This window comes from Panthera pardus, unplaced genomic scaffold (genome assembly GCF_024362965.1).
Source record: "Panthera pardus isolate Hobbes unplaced genomic scaffold, ASM2436296v1 HiC_scaffold_25, whole genome shotgun sequence".
NCBI classification, from domain to species: Eukaryota; Metazoa; Chordata; class Mammalia; order Carnivora; family Felidae; genus Panthera; species Panthera pardus.
Window position 1 is genome coordinate 26,094,285 of NW_026526821.1, and position 19,850 is coordinate 26,114,134.

The following is a 19,850-nucleotide window of genomic DNA, read 5'->3' on the forward strand; positions in this document are numbered from 1 at the left end:
CGCTGAGAAAGACTAAAGATGTCATAGATCATGGTTTCGTTTGGAGTTTCCTGAGGACAAACTGCCAACCCACCCCTTCCTACATACTCAAGGGGGCAGGATCAGTCTCTGTGAAAGTCAGACAATTCACTGCATTAAATGTAGCAACTAAGATGTCTGCACCCCAGCCCAAGGTCAAGGCACAGAGCGCTCAGTTAAACTCCCACAGGGCAGATAAACAGGCCAGGGTACGTCCTGAGCACTACCCAGGGCAAGAAGGAAGACCACTGCAAAGGAGAGTACATTACCTTCCAGGCTACCCTTGTTGTTGCTAACATCCAAAGCCATTTGTTCTGTTGAGAAAAAGAGCAGATGGGACATGGCGTCAGGTAGCCTCTTACTCATCAGCTAAACCACACTCGCTTGCCGAACGGCCCTCCGTACTGTCCCCAACCCCACCCCCCCACAGTGGGTGAGCTCAGGCCGCCGGCCTCCTCACCGCCCCACGGTCACCTCGACTCTGGTCCTCCTCTCCTCGGTCTTTTCCATTGTTATAGCAGTTTGTCTTGAGGCGCTTGGGTGGGGGGCAGTAGTCCGAGGTGGCCGAGTCATCGGCTGTGCGTCTTCGGGTCTTGTTCTCTGGGAAAGGTGAGGAGATGGCAGCCGTGGCTGGGGTGTGCGGGCGAAGGGGGGTGCGGGGAAACCGTGACCCCAGGACAGGACCATGCCTGGGTGCCAGCCGCACCTGGGCCATGACATGGGTCCACACTGCGTGCCCGACCACCCCTCTATGGACAAGTCAGAGGAATTCAAAATCCCTCACTCTGTATTTATTTACAGGGGTTTAAACAGCCAGGAGTATAAGAGAATACATCCCCATAGACCCAGCACCAGGAACATCAGACAAAGCCTGGCCTCTGATGTGCAGCACGCTGGCTAACAGCCACAGATAGTGACTGAGCACTTGAGATGTGACTTGTGCTGACTCAGCAAAGGCATTTTATACTTAAGTTTGAGGTAAATTTAACAACTGCCCATTGAAGGAGCCTGGCTGGCTCAGTAGGAAGGGCACTCTTGATCTCGGGGTCATGGAATCAAGTCCCACACGGGGTGAGAATACTTACATAAGTAACTTAAAAAAAAAAAAAAAAAAAAAACTTGCCCAATTAAGCTAACCAAACAGCTCTTTTGGAACTCGGACATCTCTAAAAAATATATCACTTATTTCTAATGAAAAATTCAGCACGAAAATTGAGATATCATAAGACATGTAAAAATATAGATTTAGAAAAATCCAAACTCATAATTTTTATATTGACTTAGAAATGCCAAAATGTTGGAAATATTAGATTAAGTACATGATTTATATTAATTTCACCTGTTTCTTGTATTCTCTCCAATGTTGCTACCAGAACAAATTTAAATTATATTATATGGCCATTGTTTCTGTTTCTATACATTCCTTTTATATTTTTATTCAACCTGTAAATATCTATAAGGAGCGTGGTAAAGGAAAATTATAGTCATCAGAAATCGTAAGAACCCTTTAGTGACAAAATTACATTTGACGGTGCACATACCATTAGAGTTGAGAAATTAAGGGAAAGCAGGAATCCAACTAGTGTATAGAAAAGTCCGGGAGGGTGTGCACACCCAACAACGTTAACCTGGAGGGCAGTTGTGAGGGATGGGAGTGAAGGGGTAGGTGTGAGCTCAGGTTGACTTTTTAACAGATTGGATTCGTTCCCAGTGACCACTGTATATGCAAGAAATTGAAAGAAAGTGCAGAGAAAACAGTGCATAGTCAAAATACGGGAAGGGAGTACCGTGTTTCCTCGATTCTAACTTCCCACTGCCTGCACGACGCACCTTCGACTTATTAACCACTTATTTGTGGGGAGAGGGAAACAAAACAAAACAGAAAATACTATGTTAAACGTATGGATTGTTAAGACAAATAAAATCCTGGATTTCAGACATCTGGGATTCCTGGGAGTGACAATGTGAAACCACACCTAGAGAGGAAATACGGTGCCGGTCAAACCTTTAGCATGGATGACGCTGCTTTCTGAATGGAGGTGGCTTGTGGGGTTTGGGGAAGGGTTAAGTCTTCCCAAGTTTTCTCCAGTAAGCATAGCTTAATTATTGTTTTCCTTTTTAAACAAAAGGGCACTAATGGGGCAACTAGGTGGCTCAAATAGTTAAACACCCATTTTGGTATCAGCTCAGGTCACCATCTCAGTTTGTGACATGAAGCCCCAAATGGGGCTCTGTGCTGCCGACAGAGCGGAGCCTGCTTGGGATTCTCTCTCCCTCTCTCTCTGCCCCTCTCACTCTCGCAAGTGTGCTCTCTCTCTCTCAAAATAAATACGCAAAAACTTGTAAGAGAAATTTATAAAAGGGCATCAGTGACAATTCTGTCTTGGCCTTCTATTTACTCAAGTTTCTGCAATGGACTCAATCCCAATTACGCATACTTGACCTTTAGCAAGAAGGGTAACCAGGGAAGCTGGAAAAGGCTGGCCTATTCACTTTTCCAGCTTCCCTGGCGGTTCACAGGGTGAAAGCGCTCCAGGGCTGCCAGCTCGCTGGGAAGCCGGGGTAGGGTAGGTGGCAGCAAGGGGTGACTGCATCTCCCAAGACTGTCCCCACCAGCAGCTGATGGTGGGTGCTGCCCAGGGACCCAATCCCACCTGGTTGCTTGTTGTTGGGTTTGAGGCCCTCGATCCCGGTGGGCTTAAAACCCCCGTGGGCCCACTCCAACATGGGCTTCAGCTGGTCCTCCAAGGAGTCACCAGGATTGCTGGGGAAGGTTTTGCCAGCCCGCACCCTGGCTTTCTGTGGAGATAAAGAGGCGGGATGAACAGGAGGGGTGGATGCTTGCCAGGCCACACCCAGGGATTCACCCAGCGGGGGCCTGCATTCCTCTTCACACTGGCCCCTTTCATAGCCTAGCAGCTGTCCTGGGCTATGGTATGTGACCGGGGTAGGGGGGGGGGTATGCCTGTGTACGGAGACAGGCAGGAGGCCATGCAGAGAATGAAGTCTTTCCATGCAGGCACCAAAGAGCATCTCTTCCCCATTGGGCTTTGAGTGGTCAGCTCCTTCTCAAAGGCCAGAGGATCAGAATTAGCTCTGTCACTTTTAGATACAGGAGAGGCATCAGCCACAGCACAGTCTCATTGCCTCTGAGAAAGCTCCAGATTTCTTGTGTTTTTTTCCCCAACGAAGCTGGGGAGACCTCAAGTGTTAAGTCCTATTACAGAAGCACTATGACGTTTTACATGTCTAATTAAGCACAAAGCCTGGCTCACAAATGCTGGACCGAGGCCACTGGCCATTTTCTTTCCACGTCAAGGTAAAGGGAATGACAGCCTGATGGATCCCCCACAGACAAGGGGAAGAGGCCTCAGCTGCTCTCCAGCAGCTTTTGAGGCTCTGGAAAAGCTTGACAGATAGGAATATGGTGTCCCACCTCCCAGTGCTCTTCCCCCCTCTAGCAGTACACAGAGAAGGGGGCATAGCTCCGGGAAGGCACGGAAGTCTCAAATCCCTTCCTTTTCTTCTCAATCATCAGGCTACTGTCATATTTGCACGCACTTCACGTGTCCCCTCCATGCTAGCACTGGCTATGCTGTGGCCTGAGCTGGCTTTCTGTACGTCACTTGCTTTAACTCTGCTCTTGGGTCCAGACCCCCACCATCGACTACCATGTTACCTCCAGAGCATGGTACATGGCCTTCCTGTAAGACACCAGCTTATTGAAGGTCGCCAGGTTAAAGTGCTGGCTGAACAGCCCCAGGGCCACTAGCTTATCTGCAGACACCTGAAAGAGAAAGCCATCATCAACACCCGTCTGCAGCCTGTATCTCTCCCAGGCTTATTCCTGGGGATCATGTTCACAGACTGAAAAGGAGGTTAGAGAAAGTAGAAAACAGAATTGGTACACAGCCTCTGACACACCCTATAGCCAGAAGCACAGTGAACATGACACTCCAAATGGGAGAAAGTAGGATTCTCCAAATGGAGGATGCGCCCTGTATTTGTGTTATGTTCTGAGACCAAATGACCCACAGGTCCCTGGTGTGGGCCCCATCTCAGTGTTGACACGCACAGTGGACGTTCCAATATTGGTGCTTTTGTACATGTCCTTCCCTCCTTCATGAGCATGACAAAGGACAGCTGAGATTAACTCTTTAGCCTTTTATTAAGGGAATTTAATGTACACGTTTAGAGAATAGTGTTGACAAAAGTAAGCACTTTCTAATTATGTTGATTTGTTGATATGGGCCTTCCATTGGGGCTAAATACCCATATATTCCCCAAGTCTCCAGGGCCTGCATGAACTAATCAGGCCGCCAAAGGGAGGAGATGAAACTCCTGTCCCGGGATGCTGATTAGCACTGAAAGACAGGTGATGTCTGGTTCCCCACAGCGCATGCTCTCTTTCGTGCCAACTTCCGTTTTGCGCTTGTACCTCTAATCCTGACCTTCCATGACAGGGAATTGCCACCACGTATAAAAAACTGGCCGGGGGGCGGGGGCCGGGGAGGGGGGGGAGGCTGCTGAGTGGATCAGTCGCCTAAGCGTCCTATTCTTGATTTGGGCTCAGGTCACGATGTCAGTTTTTGAGTTGAGTTCCGCGTCAGGCTCTGTGCTTACACTGCAGAACCTGTTTATGATTCTCTCACCATCTCTCTTTCTGCCCCTCCCCACTTGAGTTCTCTCTCTGTCGCAAAATAAGCTTTCAAAAAAAAGCATTTAAGGGGCGCCTGGGTGGCTCGGTCGGTTGGGCGGCCGACTTCAGCTCGGGTCATGATCTCGCAGTCCGTGAGTTCAAGCCCCGCATCGGGCTCTGTGCTGACAGCTCGGAGCCTGGAGCCTGTTTCGGATTCTGTGTCTCCCTCTCTCTGCCCCTCCCCGTTCATGCTCTGTCTCTCTCTGTCTCAAAAATAAATAAACGTTAAAAAAAAATTTAAAAAAAAAGCATTTAAAAGAAACTAGGGGTCGGTGTGATTGTACATTGAAAACACCAGTGCTGTTCCCAGTCCTGAACTGCTCTATTGCATGCCATGTGTACCCCAAACACCAAGACGTGCACTGCAACCCTATCCTATAATGCTAGTAGCCCCCCCACATCATCTTACTAACATCAGACCAGCCTTGCAAAGCTCAATCTGTGTTTCACTGGGCCAAAGCAGTTACAAACAATCCTTGCTGCTTCATTTCACAGAACTCATAGTCCACATCCTTCAGTTAGAGGCTTCAGGGAGAGCACAAGCCCAGGACATTTGTTGACCTGCTCCCTCTGCTGGTCAAACAGAGTATCTACGTGTATTCTGCCTACCAGGGGGACTCCAAATCCTCCTCGTCCTGCCTATTGGGAATTTCAATGTGTTTATGGCAAATGATCCCGAGGAAGCCCAAATCGTGGGAAAAAACAGAACCTCAACTTGATGCTGAATCACACAGATGTACTGAATGGCCCTCCATTACCACATCTGCCTCCATCCCAGCCCAGCTTGTTGTTGTTCCTCATCTAACCTCTGGACGTGCTGAAGGTTGGACTAACATTTTGAAAAGAGACCATCACAGGCAAAGTACTGCCTACACTATTCTCATCAAAACCTGAGATCTCATAGTGTGCTTTGGACAGGTAAGAAATCAAAAGTGGCTGATTCATGCCCAACACAGCTATTGTCCCACAGACTCTCATCAAGAAAGAACATAAAATGGTTAATGTCGGCAACAACAGAGGCGTCTGTGTGGCTCCGCCGGTTAAGCATCCGAGTTCCGCTCAGGTCGTGATCTCGCGGTTCGTGGGTTCGAGCCCGTGTCAAGTTCTGCGCTGACAGCTCAGAACCTGAAGCCTGCTTCAGAATCTGCGTCTCCCTCTCTCTCTGCCCCTCCCCTGTTCCCACTCTATCTCTCTATCTCTCAAAAATAAAATAAACATTAGATATATATATCAGCAACAAAAAGAACATAATCATGTTAATCATATCAAAATTAGATATATATATATAATCTATATATATAAAACATTAGATGATATATATATCATCAGCAACAAAAAGAACATAATCAACAAACTCTGAAGTCGGTACTCTGAGTTGAACTTTTTCAGAACTGTCACCAGAACTGTCACCTAGGCCCAGCCAGACATGCTCCTCCCCACATGCCTCCAGGGCTAAATGATGCCCAGAGGCAGAGACCACCCTTCCTGTCTCTTCTAAGCTTCTCCAAAGATCTTTGAGGGTGCTTACCCAAGTGGCCATTCCCAATTCCACAGGAATCCATAAAAAGTAAAAAAGAGAGCACAAGTGGCCACAAGTGGATTCAGAGAACGTTCCAGCTTTTTGTCTCCTAGAAGAGCACACAGAGCTCTAAGCCCCATGAGACCCTCAATATGTGTTTATGCTATTTAACAAGAAATTTTTATCCTTCCTAGACATACTGAGTCAAATAGCCTCATCCATCTGGAGAAAGCAATCACGGGCCTTTTATCGTAAAACATCAAGTGTACAAGGAAGGGAGGAAAACACTGCAGGTCTGTGGCCCGGGAGCCTACCTTGCACTGGACTCACCTCGGAGAATTTGCCGTCACCAAACCACTGGACCCACCGCATGCCGGACATGGCCTGTCGCTTAGAGGTGGCCTTCCATGACACCACCATAGCAGGCCACCAGGAGAAGCCCTTGATCTTTCCCCACACAAGGTCCCCTATTCCAAACTCCTTCCCATCCTAGAAGGGAAAACCACAAGAAAGAATCCCAATGAGACAGATTGCCTGGGCCAAGGAAAAGTCCTGCCCACCCCACTGACCCCAATGGCCACTGCCTGAGGGACCAACTTGGGGCTCCCTCCAAAGTGCCCACCATGGGGGCCCCTGGGAGCCTAGGTACAACCTCGGCTCAGGTCATGATCTCCATCTCCTGGTGATTTGGAGCCCCGCAGGCTCTCTGCTGTCAGCGTGGAGCCCACTTTAGGTCCTCTGTCCCCCTCTCCCTGCCTCTTCCCCCCATGCTCTCATGGGGTCTGTCTCAAAAATAAATATTAAAAAAACAAGTGCCCAGCTGAGGGGCGCTTGATCTTGAGGCTGAGTTTGAACCCCACATTGGGTGCAAGGATTACTTTAAAAAAATTAAAACTACGAGTTTGAACCCCTTGAAAATAAGGGACCAGTTTGGTTATTTGATAGGAACATGGGATTATATTAGATTTACAACATTTCATAAATACATTTAACCTAGTATCTAGGAATGAAAGTTGCCGACTGAAAACTCACAGAACATAACATTAGAGTAAATAATGACAATCACTGGGTATTCCCACCACAGGCCATTACACAGGTTATTACAAAGGCATTGAAATGCAAAAAAAAATTATGGACGTTTGCACATAAAAAGCTTACCATAAAATGTGAGATGCCCATGAAAACAAGTTATGAAAATATACCTATAGTCTGATATACATAAGAAAAAAAGGTTGTCTACATGATATATGCAGACACGTACGTATATATGCAGCAATGCTGGAATGAAATAATTGAGCCCACTGGTTAATTATGAACTATACACTAGATGGGTTATAGACAAGAAAGTGAGACAACTCCAGTTCCTAATAAGTGAAAATGGCTGGTCTCCAATTGTACGTAAAACAGGACGAACAAAAGCATGTACAAAGAGGGTACACTTATTTGGGGGTACAAATGTGATGTTCGGGAAATCAATTAGGTGTTTGAATTATGTCTGGCAGATAAGTAGGGTGAAGGAAGGACTGGTGCATATGGAAAAGAAAGTCAAATATTAGAACAGATGTGACAAAAAAAAGACACGTGGGAGTAGGCTCCTCTGGGTGAGTGGCTGCCCTTCCCTACTACGTAGGCCTTCCCAGTGGTACCTGATACTCGGTGTTGTCGGCATCTGTCCCCTCCGCGTCCACCTGCGGGGACTCCAAGCTCTCCTGCTGGCTGTCCTGGGCCAGGCGGGCGTAGGGGGTACTGCTGCTCTGGGGCATCACGTCATCATCTGTGAGGTCAATGGTGAGGTAGGGGCTGGCGGGGGACGGCCACGGTGTGCCTGCCAAGGATACTGTCCGCCGCCTCAGGGACTGTGGACAGAAGGACACAGATCTTGGGCCACAGCAAACCAGGCAGGTGACCGGAGACCGGTGGTCCCCCCAGTTGGATCCCGGGCAAGCCTGAAGCGTGAAGGTGCGAGTTGAGAACAGACACCACCAAGGTTGGTTTTCCAGGAACGAGTGAGCACACCTTGAGTGGTGGGAAAAAGCGACCTCCATGAGAACAGGGACAGAATCATGACACATAGGACAAAGGCAGAGTAAGCATGAGTGACGTCTAGAGACTCCAGAGCCAAGCTCAGAGAGGGCCACGGGTTTCCTTAAATGCTTATTGTGTGCCCAGCCTTGCAACAGGAGTGGAGAATTGTTGTGACCACTGGGGTTGCCTCAAGACAGTCAGTGAAGATACTAGCGAGACAGAACAGTTCTGGAGTCAGTGGAGCTGAACTCATTCCCAAAGAGGAGCAAGAACCCAGTCAACAGGGAATTCTCACATTCCACCAGGGTTCCATCCAGGATCAGGCCAGGAGAGAAGCTTACCCAGCACCCGGGAGCGAAAGGAAAGGCAAGACCCTGAAAAGGTGCTGAGTGTGAGGAACAGATATAGGTTAAACGCCGGCTGCTTTCAGTGGCACAGTGACAGAGGCGGATCTTCCACTTAAGAGACTGGGGGTGTCCGGGGAACCAACCCTGGTAGCTGAGAACTCCACGGGGGACTCATCCACGTGGCTGCGGCCCTGCCGGCCTCGGGTGGAGCGTGGGGAGGGCCTGTGCCTCTCACGGCTGGAGGCATTGTTGTTATTTCGGGTTCGGACCTGGAAGCAAGAGAGGATAAGCAGGAGGCCTTTGGTGACTACAGGCATGGAGTTTCGGACTTGAGGGGTCGCCTCAAGTCCCCAGAAGTGAAGAGGTGGGTAAGCAGGGAAGGACTCTGGGCTGAAAGGATCTCCCCCAGAAACTCCCCTGTTACTGGGGGAAGGGGTAGGGTGCCAGCAGGGCTGCCGATGGTCCACAGCAGATCCCGCACTGCCCGTCAGAGGCAACTGGCACCTGCAGATTGAATGGAAAATAACATCCAGTTTACCCCAAACCAAACATTTTGTCCCCCCAAAGCATTAGAGTGACTGTTGTCTTCTTCTGGAAGGTAGTGGATCAAGCAGCTGGATGAGAAGCCCTTAGGCTCCTTTCTCAAAGTGGCATGAACTTGGGTGGTGCACTCCTGTATTCGAATCCTGCACGCAAGAATCAATGTTTAACCTTGGGTTAGTTACCGGATCCTTCTGTCCTCTGTAATGGGGATGACCTCCATCATATGCTGGGGGAGATCATAAACTAGACCCGCCACGGTCCTCGAGCGTCAGCCTGTTCTCTAATGGGGTGGGAGGCCACTAGCAACGATCGCCTACCCGTTTCCACACCAGACACTAAGTCACAGACTCCGCTTACGGAAATGAGTCCCAGAGGGAATAGGCATTTGAGCCATTCACCTACAAACTAGCAGTCTCGGGCACTTGCAGCCAGGAGTGTCCGAAAAGAGCTGAAAACCTGAAACACTACTACGGGAGAGAAGACCTTCACTGACTATCCGTGAGCCTTGCTGTCTGTCATTCTCCACTTTCAAAACATGTATTCACCTCTCTCTCCAAAGTTCTCTCTGGAGGATGCAAGACCATTTTTTGGTTTTGTGTGTGTGTGTGTGTGTGTGTGTGTGTGTGTGTGTGTGTGTGTGTTTATGCAGGCCTGTGTCTGGTTGGAAGTGCCTGGGCTCAGAAGTGGGGGACTTACAGCTGGGCTTTCAGACCGAGTCCTGGTTTCACGGAAGAGTTTTGGCATCACTGGGGTGTCAGAGCCATCCCCGTCTTCCCCTTCGCCATCTCCATCACCCGTCAGATCCTTTATGAATGAAAGCATTATGAACTTTAAATGTTATCGAAAGGTGACAAAACCCCAAACGGTTTAAGAATGAAAAGTCAATCATAGTGAAAACAATACTGGCCCAAGTTACCTGAAAATATTTTCAAAATATTTTGTTCCTATAAGACATTACAGTGGCTTACCCTGGGGATCACAAATTCAAGACATGATCAAAAAAGAAAACCCCTGGGGCGCCTGGGTGGCTCGGACGGTTGAGTGTCTGACTTCAGCTCAGGTCATGATCTCACGGTCCGTGAGTTCAAGCCCCACGTCGGGCTCTGTGCTGACAGCTCAGAGCCTGGAGCTTGCTTCAGATTCTCCATCTCCCTCCCTCTCTCTGCCCCTCCCCCCTCTTCTCAAAAATAAATACACACTAAAAACACACACACACACACACACACACACACACACACAAAACAGTGGAATCAGAAAATCTAAGACACAGTATGAATGCAATCTGGATCTGCACCTTGGGGAGACTGATTTGGCTATGACTAACAGGGAGAGCTGGTCAATTTGCACAATTAAGTGGGAGAAATCAAAGGCTCAAAGGAGATGCGTCCTGATACAAGGACCAGGAAGAAATGGCACCAATGAACCAATGAAGAACCCCTAGAACATGTCCCATGCTGCACAGCAAAACCCAAAAACCTGTGCACTGGTAAGCAGCCTGAGTTTTGGATGTAATAGTAAGAACTTGATTTTTTCACTTCGCTTGCCCATTGAGGCCTTGAGTGAGTCCATTTCACTCTTTAAAACTGTAACAGTACTTTTCTTACAGCACAACAGGAATATAAAGAGAATCAAGCAACGCAGGCCTCACTCAAGGCCAGACTCAGAGGACATGCTAAGGCCAGAGGTTCCATTGCCACTCCTGCTGATGGTCCACCGGAGCTAAAACAGGTGTCCTGAGCATCCAGTCCCAAATATCCACACAGCTCTTATGCTCATCATCTGGGCGTCCACTGGTTGCCCTCCAGCAGAACAGAAGCCGTGCGAATGTGAATTTACACTTGTCCATAACTTTGTTCCCAATGCTGGACACCAGCTCTTTCAAAAAAGTAACCAAATTGGAAAAAAAAAAAAACAAAAAAACTCTACTATGATTAATAAGAACAAGAAAGGCATAAATGATGTCGGGAATAAAAAAAAAAATTACGGGAAGACTCTAAGGTGGAAAAAAAATTGATCAAGTAGAAACCTTGACTTTGCAGCAGCCGTTAAAAGACATTGCAATGATTGTTAGAAGTCCCCTAAGGCAAGTTCTTTCCAACGTGAGGGGAAAAAAATCCTTGAGGCCACATAACCCTGAGATCAAAACCAGACACAAATATATTCCAAGAAATAAAAAAAAAAAATCACACATCCACTTTATTCATGAATAGATGTGAAAGGAAATCAGATTGAAAACACACCACAAACAAGTTGGGCTCATTCCAGGAATAAAAGGAGCGATTTTACTACATTAAAACTTTATCAATGTAATTGGATCCTCCGGACTGGGAAAATGAGAATTTCAGAAATATGCTGGGAAGCATTTAGTAAAAAAACTTTAAAATGGACTAAAATTAATGTTTATGATTAAAAAAAAAGACTTGGCATGTAGCAGAAAATGCCTTCATGCATGAGGTTGTTCAAAGCCCTCTGTGTGCTTAGCAGTTTTCAAATCCGTCACTCAACAAGTATTTACTGGATGCCACTCAAGGGAATTCCCGAATCCTGCACAAGGGACATGAGGACACATACCTGAGTATAACTTAGCAGACTGGAGACCTCCCTCTTGGACAGTCGTGAGCTTGATCTTCGGCCTGGAGAAAAGAACCGGTCTTGTCTTTTGTGGAAGGGCCAGCCTCCGGGCCAGGGGGCAGCCGTGTCTTCCCTCGCTGACCTGCTGTCCCCTGTAGTCTCCTCTCTGGGTTGGGGGCAGAGATCCCTCTAGACCCACTGGCATCCTCAGAGGGTTAACTGAGCCCCTCAGGATCTGATTTCCCTTCAATGTATTCATAAGGCAACAGGGCACAGGGCCAGGCACATAATAGGACCCAAAACAATGACTGAAGGTACTCAGCAGGAAAGGCATCAATTTCCTTCCAGAATTATGGCCACCAACTCAAGTAATGAACAGTCCAGTGCCTGCCATATCGGCCACATTTCAAGTGCTCGCATGTGGCTAGGGGCTACTCTAGCGCACCACGCCGAAACAGAACACTTGCACCCTTGCAGAGTGTCCTATTGGACAGCACAGCTCTAGAGGATTTCAACAACAGGATGGGACAATACAGGCATTTCCAAACCAGCTGGGTCAGGAAATCTCAGTGGGGTGGATCCCAGGTGATGTGATCCAGAACTGTAGAGGGGAGGGGCAGGGAGGGCAGGATGGCAAAGGAAGCAAGCCTCAGATCCTCCCCCACATATGTGGCGAGTGTCTTCTTGCCACATAATCACCTGCAAGGGAAGAGGGGTCCCTCTGCAGAAGAGCCAAAGACCCCAGACTATGCTGCAAATTTCCCCCCATCGTGACTGGAAAAGGACAGGGGTCATCACCCTGGGGTTACCTCCTCAGAGTCCCAGCTGAGGGGAGAGGAGAAGGGGGGCAAGGGCTGTGGGCAGGGATGAGAAACGGGCTGGGCTCTGCCTCCATCCATTTCTCTTTCCTGGGAGATGTGGCGGGGCTTGTCAGAGACCAGAGCCTCTCCCCACAACCTGCCTCGAGCCTGCTCGGAGGCTCATGTCCCAGCTGCAGGGCCTGTCCCACCCCTCCTCCCCGCTAGCCCGGCCACCTCTGATCTCCGGGGTGCTGATAGCCTCCAGGATGGGGGGTGAGGGCGCATCCTTGGAGTCAGAAGACTGGTCGCTGCAGCCCCCGTTAGTGATGATGGAGTCTTCCCTCCCGCTGGCGTCCTCCTCTCTGTTGAGTTGTCTGGTGTCTCCCTTCATTGTTTCCTGCAGGAGGGCCAGAATAGGTAGGGTAGCAGGGAAACAAGGGCACAAGGGGGCAGCACACCCCAAACCTCCCACCAATGGCTCTACGTCCTCAGGCCAAGGGAGGCCCCTTGACATATTCTCCGGGTGATACTCCTACCCAAGGACCCCACCCAGGCTGCCCCCCCCCCCCACCCCGTAGCCTGCCCCCCTCACCAAACTCGGAGGCTCAGGACTTGGTTCCATGTGGCCAGGCGGCCCGAAGGCTCAGACACCAGCACCCAGGACAGAGGAGGGGGCTGGGCTGTGGTCTGAGGCTTAGGCTGTTCTGTGCAATTAGCCGGCCACTTCAAACAATGCCATTTAGGACCCGCCTGCCCGGGTCTGCCTGCAGCCAGCCTTGGTCCCCTCTGCCCCTGGCCCCCTCTCCCTGCCCAGCCTCCGCAGGGCCTCAGGAAGCCAGTGCATTATTTTCCCTCCTGACCCCTTTGTTTGCTCTCTCCCTTCCCCTCAATCTCCAGGTCCTCTTCCCACCCGCCCCCTCCTCCCCCACAGAACAGCTTCTCTCCTCTCCATGGCAGCACAAGCCCCGCCCCACCCCAACCTCAGGGGCCCATTGGTCTGCTGGCCTGTCGCTCACTCCCCTCCTCCCTCACCAGCTGGGGCTCAGAGTCCCAAGTTCCCAAGAAGGGAAAGGATGGAGGAGCACAGGCGAAGGACTGGGGCAGTTAACAAGGGGCATGCTCCTCATCTGCTCCAGCCTCACCCCACCTCTGGGCCTTTGTCTCCCCACTGCTGCCCGTCCTGGTAACTGCATCATCACCAGGCTATTCGGCTCAGACCAGCTCAGGCCAGGTCCTCGCTGAAGGTTTGAAGGGCTGTGCGACCTTCATCCTGGTCTTCAACAGATGTTGGCTGCAAGAGCATGCACCTTTCATTTACGCCTATTAATGTGATTATGCGCCCATTTTATAGAAAAGGAAAACTGACACACAGACAGGATTAGTCTCCAAGGCCAAAAATCACACCTAAGAGGTAGGGCACCAAGGCAAAACTAGAACCTAGGTAGTAGATGAGGCCCCCAGACACCCATTCCTTACTTTCCCCCAAACTACTCCAGAGGTATTTGCCACCACACCCTATTGCTCTGGACTGAAAAGCTTCCTGAGCTCTTGGGAAAAGCTTCCTGAACAAAAGGCTGCTCATCAGCACTGAGCACTCCCATCCCCTGTGCCCCATCTTGGGGACTCACCGCACCGTACTAGATGACGCACACTAGCCTCCCAGGGTACCTTCTAGAAACATCCTCTAGGCTACAGGGCGGTGGACTGCAATAGTGATGTGGCACCACATCCACCAGGGGGCGATGTGGGGAACGGTCTGAATTGGCCTGCAGCGCCCCCAGGTGGATGGGCGGTGTGCCCTGGGGTCCCAAAGCCATCCTCTGCACCTGTCCATCCCCCAGGCCAGGGCATGGGGCAACTAGACCCCTGCTGTATTTCCCATAAGGCCCAGGGAGCAGCACCTCTGGAAATCACCTGGGAGCTGGTCAGAGCTGCAAAATCTCAGGCACTGGCCCTAGACCTACTAAGTCAAGACCAACATGTTCGAAAGACCCCTGGGTGATTATGTGCAAGTTAGAGAAGCATTGTTCTGGTTCTAAATGTACACTGATCCATAGCCACCCACGTGGTCCAGGGTGTACAGGGTCACACTTCTTGGTCTGTTTTCTCTTGATACATGTTAAGGAACCTCACCAGCCCCACGGAAACAGAGGAATGCCTGACCTGGTCTGATCAGCTGCTCCTCACCCCCATTCACTGCCAAGCCCTGACCCGGAAGAACAGGTTGGCTGACCTACGGCCAGTTCCTGTGAGGCCAAGCTGCCAAAATCCGAGGAAAACTGCTGGAGTGTAGTTCCAAGTAATAATTAATTCCCAGCGTCTTACCCTTGGCCAAGCCAGTGAACTAAATAACCTAGGTAGCCTGACACCAGGAGGGCGTCTGCGTCATGGGGTGTAAGACACTAAAGGGTACACAGAAGCTTGGGGAGCGGGGGAGGGCAGCGAGGCCTTCCAGTCAGAAGCTGGTAACAAGCAGGTCAGAGGCTGAAATTGAGGGCCATTGCTTCCCTCTCATCCAGGGCCCAAGATTCCCTCAGACGGCCCTTTACTGTGTCAGTCAGGAGGCTCCCTCCTAGATAGGCCCAGGTGGAGCCTGCAGCCAGGAGTGGACAATGATTAACTACCTCGGGCCTTCCCCCAGGGCCTCAGCAGCGCCAACCTGTCCCCCAGTCTACCAAGCAGACATGTGAGCAGAGCACCCTTCCCAAAGCCGCATGCCAACATTCAGGAAAAATCTCCTGCCCCTATAAACTAGGCACATGAGGACTGGAGGAAGGTTCAGGGAAGGACACCAACCAGCTCTAAGGGTCCTCAGCTACCTGGGCTAGCCCGGGAAAGCTGTTTTAAGTTTATTTTTGAGAGAAAGAGACAGAGCGTGAACAGGAGAGGGGCAGAGCGAGAGGGAGGCACAGAATCGGAACCGGGCGCCAGGCTCTGAGCTGTCAGCACAGAGCCGGACGCGGGACTCGAACTCACGAACCGTGAGTTCATGACCTGAGCTGAAGTCAGAGGCTTAACTGACTTCACCCAGGCACCCCAGCAGGGAAGCTATTTTAAAATACTCGCCCCCCCCCCCAATGTATAATTCAATTATGTGAATTGCATCACCCCGGGTGTGCATTGACATGAACTTCCCTTGCTGTCTTACTGTCACAACACACACCGGCGTCCAGAACCTGCGCAGGCTGAAAGGTGCCCAGCTCAGTGTCTCTCCCTGACCAATTCTACACACCGGATGAATGAAGCGCGCCTCCAGGCATGTGCTACAGCTGCCTCCTCAGCCTGGAAGCCTTCCCCATCTCTCTCTACCACATACCTCCCTGTTGTTCAGACTCCAAAACCACATCGTGACAGTCGGGAAGGCTTCTCCCAATACTCCTGGCTCCAAAAAGTAATAACCTGGCCCTCCTCACACAAATCCTCTCACCTAAAGATACAGTAATTTTCTTTCAGCGTTTACTATCCTATATGCAACACCCTCTTCGGTGCTCTAGCTGCATCAACTTATTTAATCCTTCAATGTGGTGCATAGTATCCCTATTTTACAGATGGACAAACTGAGGCACAGATTAAGCAACAAAACACGTACTTGTTGAGCAACATAATACACACGTGACCAGTGTGACTTGTTAACGTGCTCAAGTCCAGGAAAAGTTAGAGAAGAACACATAAACTTAACCACATGCTCTTGAGAACAGGAAGAAATTAGTACCAGAGACCGGCGTGTAACGAATGGTAGAGACAAATCACCGTCATCTCTTCCCACCACCTCTTGGATAATGTGGCCCCCAAGACAAGCCAAGTGCTTTACCTAGTGTGATCTTTCTAGCGCTGGAGGATAACCTGGGCTGGGTTACCACCCTGAACGAGATGGCACCTTCCGGAGGGATTTTTCCAGAGTACTTGCTGTGCTAGCTGAACAACCGTGCCTTGCCACCCCACTGTTGTAACAGGGCCCAGGTCCCGACCGTAAAAGCTAAAGGTGGTACAAACCGCTCTCTCAGCCCCCACCAGATCCCGAGGCAGGTCTTGTTATCAACCTGCTTTGGACAGGCTCAGATGAATTAATTAAGTCACCCATCAAGGTGGCAATGCCAAGACTCATGCCTAGGCAGTCCAGGGCACGTGCCTGTAACTGCCGTGCCAAGACATGGCGGCCCGAGAATTCTAGTTAGGGACACTGCCTCACCCATCCCAGAGACTGTGGGGAACTTTAGGGCTGAGGGACAGGACCCACCGTGATGCGTGGTGAACTCTGACCCTTTCCCAGAAGCTGGGGTCCAGCACATGATTTGGGGGCGGGCAGCAGCACAGGGTGGGCTCACCCGCAAGGTTCTCCCTGCAAGGCTCTGCCTCATTAGTGCAGGGTGCCTGTGTCCCAACTGAACCAGGTCAGACGTGTCCAAATGCAATGTGGCAGACAGAAGGGTGGGTGGCACCCCCAATTAGACTCAGGGAGGAGGCTCAGGGACTCGTCCCCCCACCGACCCAGCTATAAGGCTGAGGAGTGATGTCATTCACTTCCTCCAGGCTGGCACCAGGAGCAGTTACTTCACAGCATCTTGTAAATGTTAATTGCATTAATTAAGTGCACAATACAGGAAGGGGGTTGGATGGTGGACATGATGGAGAAGTAGGTAGAAGGCGGGGCCACTTGGGCATCCCTGCCCCACATGAGTCCCCCCAGGGGTTAGAGATCACGTGAAGTAAAAGGGAGGTTGAAAGATATTCCCATTCACCTTTTTAAGAAATTTCGTCTTCTCCACAGCCCCTGGGAGGGAAATCTAGACTCCTGTATCCTCCCCCTCAGCTGCCCGAGTCTTTCTTAGCTGCTTCCCTTGTCGGAGATAACAAAATAGTTGAGATGGAATAATTACTTTGTATCTCACCGAAAAAAAGAGAGAGCTTACTCTTATGATGCCCCATTTTGCAGATGAGTAAACTGAAGCTCAGAGGTAACAGATGGGCAGATTCCTTGCCCAGGCTTGCACAGCAGCTAAGTGATAGAGATTTAGACTTGACTCAGGAGCCAGATCTTAAAGACATTTTAAAACCAATATGCTAAGTATAGTTACAAAAGTGAAACCTGGGTAGGGACACCTCACCCAGGTGAGCAGAGAGAAGGAGGGAAGTGGGAACAATAAGTACAACAGTAAGAGGCTGGAAACAGGCTGCCCACCTGGCTGGTGGCAGAGTATGAGGTCACAGAGTTCAAGGTCTTTACCTGACTTTTAGGAAATCTTTGCTAAATTCCAGAAATTACCAGATCCATGGAAAGCTGGAATGAAAAAGCCCTCAATGGCTTTCTCAAACCCCAGTTTTATCATTTGTGAAATGAGATGACCTCCCCTAACTCCCTGGGTGGTTGGTGCTAGGGACCCCCAACATAGAGGATGAAACCTTGAGAAGAACCCGGGGCTTACACATTTCCATGTGCCATCCTGCCAGACTTTCCAGCTCTGCCTCACAAAAGCATCCCTTCATTCTGGGGCATTCAGAAGGAATGTGGACAACTGCTCCATGCCTCTAGGCCATGGCTGCAAACGCCACTTTCATTGTACAGTAAAAACTGAACTTTGGTATATTGATCAGAATTATTAAAATAATTGATCCCAGCAGGAGTCAAATTAGACAAATGCAAAAAAAAAAAAAATGGCTATAGGAACATGTTCCTTGCAGTACTGCTCATATTAGCAAAATACTCACAAACATCTAGATGTTCTTCAGTGGATGGGAATTATATACCAATACCCTTATAGATAATTCACAGAAAAAGAAAAAACTGGGGCTCCTGGTTGGCTCAGTCCGTGGAGTGTGTGACTTTTCAACTCAGGGTTGTGAGTTTGAGCCCCACTTTGGGTGTAGAAATTCCTTAAAAATAAAATCTTAAAATAAAGAGAGAAAACACAAGGAATATACAGAAAGATCTGCAAAGATAAGGCAACTTAAAGCAGAGTTTCGAGTCAAGCTTTTTACCCTATAAACAAACGCAGCCCTCTTCCCCTACAATTATTTGGGAAACCCTTGGAAGGGTGTGCAAATGTGGAGCGGAAACCAATGGTTAACTCTGACAATGATGGGTGGGAAGCAAAGGAGCAAAGGATTCTGGGAGCTGCAGTGCTCGCTCCTATAGTCATGTGTCCCTTAGCAAAGCCAGAGTGGAAGAGCCCACTGCCCTCTCCCCTAAGGGGTAAGTGAAGACCAAATTTCTATAAAGCCACCACCTTGGGTCTGTCCCTCACAGTAGTCTGCTCCTGCTGCCACACAGCCAATGCCTTAAATCTCAACTGTCCTCTTATGGAGGCAATGGGGATAGAGTGAGCCTTTGAGATGGCAAACTGACAATACCTAAAAATGCCAAATGTTCCATATCCTGTTACACAGGACTCTTCTGCTACAGATCAACCCAGCCCAAAGCTCTTACCAAGAGCTGAGTGCAAGCATGGTCACTGCTTTCCCGTTTATCATAGCAAAAGCTCCAAACAAATGACTGCCTAAATCCCATGCAGCCATAGTGGGGGATGGTAGTGAGAGGCAATGAATGAGGGAATGACGAGAAGATGAAACTTTGTCAAGTGACAGTCTGTGCAACACAGTCTCAGTTAATACGCTAGCATGTGCATTAAGCCATGTTCCTCCAGCATTTGTTCTCTAACTGTAGAAAGTCAGGTCTCCTGGGAGGGTAGTTTGTGAGTGAACTACCATATCCTCATGTTACTTTTACAGTCAGATACTGTCCAAGAAACATTTCTTTCTTTGAACATGGCCATTCAAGGGGCATCTGGATGGCTGAGTTGGTTACATGTCTGACTTCAGCTCAGGTCATCATCTTGCAGTTCATGAGTTCAAGCACCAAGTCAGGCTCTGTGCTGACAGCTCACAGCCTGGAGCCTGCTTCCGGTTCTCTCTCTCTCTCTCTCTCTCTCTCTCTCTCTCTCTCCCCCCCCCTTCCCTGCTCGCACTGTCTCTGTCTCTCAAAAATAAACATTAAAAAAAAGAAGAAAAGAAAATGGCCATACAAGGGGCACCTGGGTGGCTCAGTAAGTTAAGCTTCTGGCTATTTCAGCTCAGGTCATGATCCTGGGGTCATAGAATCAAGCCCAGTATCGGGCTCCACACTGGGCAAAGAGCCAGCTTGGGATTCTCTCTCTCTCTCTCTCTCTCTCTCTCTGTCTCTCTCTCTCCCCCCATACCACCCCCGCACCACTACTCCTCTCCCTTGTTGTGCTCTCTCTCTCTCAAAAAAAAAAAAATTTAATGAAATGGCCATTCAAGTTTAAACAATCTAAATTTACTTGTGTATGGTATGAGGTAGGGATCTCATTCTT

General features: G+C 49.5%; 1 protein-coding gene across 14 annotated transcripts in view; it reads right to left on the reverse strand.

The window, feature by feature from the left end:
• Nucleotides 1-19,850, reverse strand: part of DNMT3B (DNA methyltransferase 3 beta) — a 42,270-nt gene that overhangs the window by 13,873 nt on the left and 8,547 nt on the right. For 6 of the 14 annotated variants that reach the window (XM_019458797.2, XM_019458799.2, XM_053890349.1 and 3 more), the window contains 11 exons: nt 12,757-12,919; nt 11,723-11,784; nt 9,848-9,955; nt 8,752-8,877; nt 7,883-8,092; nt 6,567-6,725; nt 3,698-3,805; nt 2,673-2,817; nt 1,806-1,865; nt 493-618; nt 288-332 (listed from right to left, as the gene is read on the reverse strand). In XM_019458797.2, coding sequence (XP_019314342.1) covers nt 288-332; nt 493-618; nt 1,806-1,865; nt 2,673-2,817; nt 3,698-3,805; nt 6,567-6,725; nt 7,883-8,092; nt 8,752-8,877; nt 9,848-9,955; nt 11,723-11,784; nt 12,757-12,913 — 1,306 coding nt within the window. In that variant the 5' untranslated portion in view covers nt 12,914-12,919. Of the gene's footprint in view, nt 1-287; nt 333-492; nt 619-1,805; nt 1,866-2,672; nt 2,818-3,697; nt 3,806-6,566; nt 6,726-7,882; nt 8,093-8,751; nt 8,878-9,847; nt 9,956-11,722; nt 11,785-12,756; nt 12,920-13,114; nt 13,346-19,850 lie in introns of those variants that run through there. The other 8 variants (XM_019458796.2, XM_019458802.2, XM_019458804.2 and 5 more) reach the window with 8 other exon arrangements.